Consider the following 4,793-nt stretch of genomic DNA (forward strand, 5'->3'; position numbering starts at 1 on the left):
GCCTGGTCATTCTTAAACTTTGGCTTGGGTTGGCCCATCTCAAGCTTCAGCCTAGGCTCGTTCGTCTCGATCTTTGGCTTGGGATAACCCATCTTGACTTGACTCAATGCTTGAACCACCTTAGCCCTGTTTAGCTCCTCTCGAACATCGATCCAAGTCCGCCCATCATAGCCTTCATTTTGGATCGACCCATCTCAACCATTAACCTGACCTACATTGTCTCAACCTTCGCTTGGGGCATGACATCTCGATCTTCATCCCGGATCGGCTCGTCTTGTTCTTCGGTTCGACTCGGATCGACTCGATGGTTAGCTTAGCTTAGCTCAAGTCGACCTGTCTTGAACTTCGACCTGGATTTGCACACCTTAACCTTTGTTCTGGCAAGGCTCGTATCGATCGTTGGCCCAAACTGGACTATCTTAACCGTTAGACAATCTCAACCTTTGGCCCGATCCAGTTCGTCTCTACCTTTGTCCTAGGACGACCTACCACCTTTGCTCAACGACGACGTGCACCAACTATTGCTCTTACCGGATTGCCTCGCCTTTAGCCTTGCCCAACCCGTCTTTACTTTTGGCCCGATAGTTGGGAATTGAACTTAAGACCTCCTTTATTAACAAGCTCTAGGCATCAGAACTACAAAACCATTTAATTATAAATCACTCTAATAATATTAATAAAAACTTCACTGTACTCATTTATTCTACTAAAACTAATTATTTTTCTTGGATCTTATAATAATTATTATAGATAAAATGACATCAAAGTTCTTGTCTTTAATAATTATCGTTGGTAAATTTTATCGCTAAAATTCGTCGATACTTAATTTTTTTCGAAATTTATCGACAAAATGGTCAACAAGTTTTGTGCAGGGAGAGGAGCAATAATTACCAATAGATAATTATAGATGAATTTATAATCGGTGATAATTATCGACAAATTTTAATTTTCATTAATTATGGATAAATGTTTTTAATTTGTTAGATAAAATTAACCGTTGCTTTCATATTAGAAATTATTTTCTTTTACACGCGAAATATTACTATTACCTATAAAATTTTCCCCATTAATAATTCTTTTTGAAGTGTTTATACATATATTGTATTTTTGTGACAAACGAATAAAAAGTAATCTCAAATATGCACATAATTAGAGAAAATCTCTTCTCCCTTTAAAAAACAACAAATACAACAGTGTTTTGTTAACATCTGTTTCTCATTATTGTTATTTGAATCCAATGCTTTTTCACTAAGTGTTCTTGACTTGTTCTTTGATTATGTTTTGAAAATCAATAAAATTTCCCTTCTCACTTTCGTGAAGTTTAAACGCATCGATCATTTCCTGTGTAGAGAGTATTTACTCCGATGTGTTCTTTCAGCCAAAGCCTTGCTCTTTAGGCAAGATTGTTCTTCTCTTTCTCTTGATATTTTATTCCCCACGCCTCTCTTGTCCACTTTTGCGCATGTTTTCCTTTCAAACGCATGTTCATGTGCTCTCGAGTTAATCATTTTCTCATCTTTTGTCAAATAATCCTTAACCTCACCATCTTTTGAAACTGCACTACGACCAAACTTCGTAATTCTTGAGGTATTGGCGTCTCTAGTTTTCCATGTACAAGTCCTTGAATTTCTTGCATCTTTCAACATTTGTCCACTTTGAATCTCCGAGACAGCCCTTGTAGACACCAGCAAATTATTATCCTGCAAAAACAAAATGGAAAATTCTATTTACTTCGACTCAAATCAAAATCCAAAAGGGATTCATTCATGTACAACTAACCATATCAAAATATCCAATATTGGGTGATGGCATTCGGAGACCAGAAGGCTTCTCAGTTCTCGAAGCATGAAATGAAACATGTGAACCAACGCTTTCAGTCACTGATGATGCAGAAGAGAACCAATCAATGGATACTAAAGGTGATATGCAACAAAAGTTCTTTCCAACAGATGAATAAGATAGGTGACAACACTTTCCTGCAATCAATAGTCCTTGCTTTAAATTCCACAGAATGAAGGATAGTAAGAAAATAATTATGGTTGTCTTGTGTTTAGAAACCTACCACTTGCTTTGAGAGTTTTGTTTCCCTCTTTCACTTCATTTGGAAACATAGGAATTCTTTTGGTGGGAGTTATTGGGGTATTTCTTCTAACTCGACTTTGTATCTTTGGTGGCTTTAGATGTGATGAGAGATCAGATCTTCCACTTGGAGAAGAAAACTTTCACAAGTAGAAATATGTCAGTTTTGTGACTAATAAAGACACCAGAATAACAGCAAAAAAAATTCAACAAAAGAATCCAAATTCTCTTATTCGTGCGATCAATGTTTTTAATGCAGTGTTGAATATTGTATATAAGTTAGAATAAATAATAATATCATAATATATAGACAGAGGCTAATTCCTTTTATCTTTCCATCCATTAACAAACTGAATTCATCATGTGATTACTTCTAATAATTCATTGTCATTTGTCAGTATAAAACCTTAGTGAGCATGGTATGCTTGATTTAGCTGAGTATAACATGTTTCTGAAAGACAATTTGATCACTTGGAAGAGTTAAAATTAAGATAGAGTATCTCGTTAGAAACTGAATTTTAAGGGGTTGCTCAAAGTGTATTTGAAGGATTTAAGATAAAAATAATATTAGATGATCTTAAAATAAAAATTGACATTCCTATAGAGTTGTACTTATGATAATAAGATAATCATGAGCATTGTTCATAATCTGGTACAACAAGGTCGAATAAACATATTTAAATTGACACGTTTTCCGTGAAAGATAATTTTGACATGAGTTTGGTAGTCACAACTCATAAGACTTCAGTAAGAAACTTCGTCGATTCATATAGTTATTATCTTATAATTAAGATGAAAATAATTTCCCAACTTGAAGGTGAATTATAAATAGGAGATTATTAAAATTAAAATGTTCCAATATCTTTATTCGGCAAAAATATCTCTAAAATTTACAGTTTTATTTCAATTTATTTGTCTTTTTTTTCAGAGAAATTTTTACTCGTGTAGAACATGAGAAGTTAATAAAAAAAAAAATTTATCTCTATTCCCTTTGCAAGTATTTGCATGAACTGATAAAACCGTCCTTCACACAAATAATATTAGTGAAAGAACGAACCTTCAATTTGGGGACAGAATCCACATCCATCCTTTTTGTTGCTGAAAGTAACCAAAAGAAGTAATATAATTGAGTAAAAGTGGAATGCATGAATCATCCACGAGTATTTGTTTTTCATATAATAATATTTATAGTTACTATCAAATGTGATAAAACATAAAAGTAATATAAAGGATAGATGAAGAGCCAAAAAAGAAAAAAAAACAGTGACGATTACCAAATAAAACAATATTGTCTAATGCAGAAAGGGAAAAAAAGTATTTTTGACAAAACCCATATGCAAGAATGGAAGTTGCTTCCATATACAGCCTACTAAATATGCAGAATATATAGACAACCTTTCTTTAACAAAAGGGTAATGACATAAAAGTCTCGTACTTACAAAAAACATTTTGAATGTTTCTGCAACCTGAATCAACCGTGTTCGATGATTGATGCTGCACCGAAATCTCTTGGCTTGTTGATGATGATCCGTCGTTGTCAATAGTACGATTTGACTCGGATGAGATCCTTAGTTCTTCTATTTGAGGAAGCATACCCATTTCGGATTTCTTATGCCCTTTGTTTAGAAGCGATAACTCCTCATGATTTAAAATTCCTGATAAACCAAAGTCCAAAAGTATAAACATCAAGAACACACACTTAACAACAAGAAGTAAAAGGTTGATATATAAATCATATCAAACACACCTTCACTTGTGAAAAAAGCACTGTCCCAAGCTAAACTCTTCCTTAAATTGAATCCATCAGTTACAGTTTTAATTTCAGGTTTCAGATTGTTGAAATACAAATGATGATCCTGTTCAGGTCTCAACATCTCATAACCATTCTCAGTTTGTAATGAATTTGAAGTACTGAACAACTCCTCCAGTTCTAGAATTCCTGAGGATGAATGAGGTGATGAATGTGAAAACAATGAAATTATTTGAATACATTTCCACTGGAATATGAATGATACCAGAACTTGTGGAAAAGGCACTATCCCATGCCAAACTCTTTCTCAAATCATACTTCAGCTTAGATTTTAAAGACTGCAGGTCCTTTTTTTCTATATGTGCTTCCTTTATATCTTCAGTTTCCCCATTGCTAAACACGTTAAAACCATCAAGCTTCTTTCTCATATCTGATTCTGCAGCCAATTCAAGTTTCAACTTTCTTATTTATGGCAGCAAGAAATTCAAATACGGAATAGAAGGAACTATTTCAAGGTTTGGTTCTACAAAGATTAGCTTCCAAAATACGGTGTGCTTGTGTTCAAGATGGTTTCTTTCTTAGTCAAACCTTTCTACTTTTATAAAAAATCTCCTTGCATGAAAAGATAGAGAATGATAAGCAAAGACAACTTGCAGTTCAAAATATTTGAATGCTTTTAGGTGAAGTCTTGATAACTATTCTTGAATAGATAGAGCAAAATACCAGAGAAAAGATTCAAATAAGTACTCCAAATAAAGAAAAGAATAAAGAAATGTCACATATACTCACCCAACTATGGAAGTTTTTGAACGTGATGATGATCAATCCTTCTTCTTCAAGATTCGTGTATGGTTCTGGGTTTTCTACACCAGACGCAAAAGAACAATCAGATTGAAATTCAAACGCTCATTATGGAACGATCCTTTATTATTCTAAAACTGTCGCTGTTGGGATTCAATTGCTT

At 33.7% G+C, this 4,793-nt stretch overlaps 1 protein-coding gene across 2 annotated transcripts; it reads right to left on the minus strand.

Annotated features, from left to right (window-relative positions):
* Window positions 1-1,147: 1,147 nt before the first annotated feature.
* On the minus strand, window positions 1,148-4,275 carry LOC114182647. 2 transcript variants are annotated; one of them, XM_028069557.1, is made up of 6 exons: window positions 4,095-4,275; window positions 3,827-4,018; window positions 3,137-3,734; window positions 2,063-2,219; window positions 1,780-1,976; window positions 1,148-1,700 (listed from the first exon to the last, which is right to left on the minus strand). In XM_028069557.1, the coding sequence occupies exons 3-6, from the start codon at window positions 3,224-3,226 to the stop codon at window positions 1,335-1,337; spliced, it is 810 nt and encodes a 269-aa protein (XP_027925358.1). In that variant the 5' UTR covers window positions 3,227-3,734; window positions 3,827-4,018; window positions 4,095-4,275; the 3' UTR covers window positions 1,148-1,334. The 2 variants fall into 2 exon arrangements, with proteins under 2 accessions (XP_027925358.1, XP_027925357.1); XM_028069556.1 differs by having other exon boundaries at window positions 3,827-4,274.
* Window positions 4,276-4,793: the final 518 nt, after the last annotated feature.

The sequence above is a fragment of the Vigna unguiculata genome, chromosome 4, assembly GCF_004118075.2.
Source record: "Vigna unguiculata cultivar IT97K-499-35 chromosome 4, ASM411807v1, whole genome shotgun sequence".
Lineage (NCBI taxonomy): Eukaryota > Viridiplantae > Streptophyta > Magnoliopsida > Fabales > Fabaceae > Vigna > Vigna unguiculata.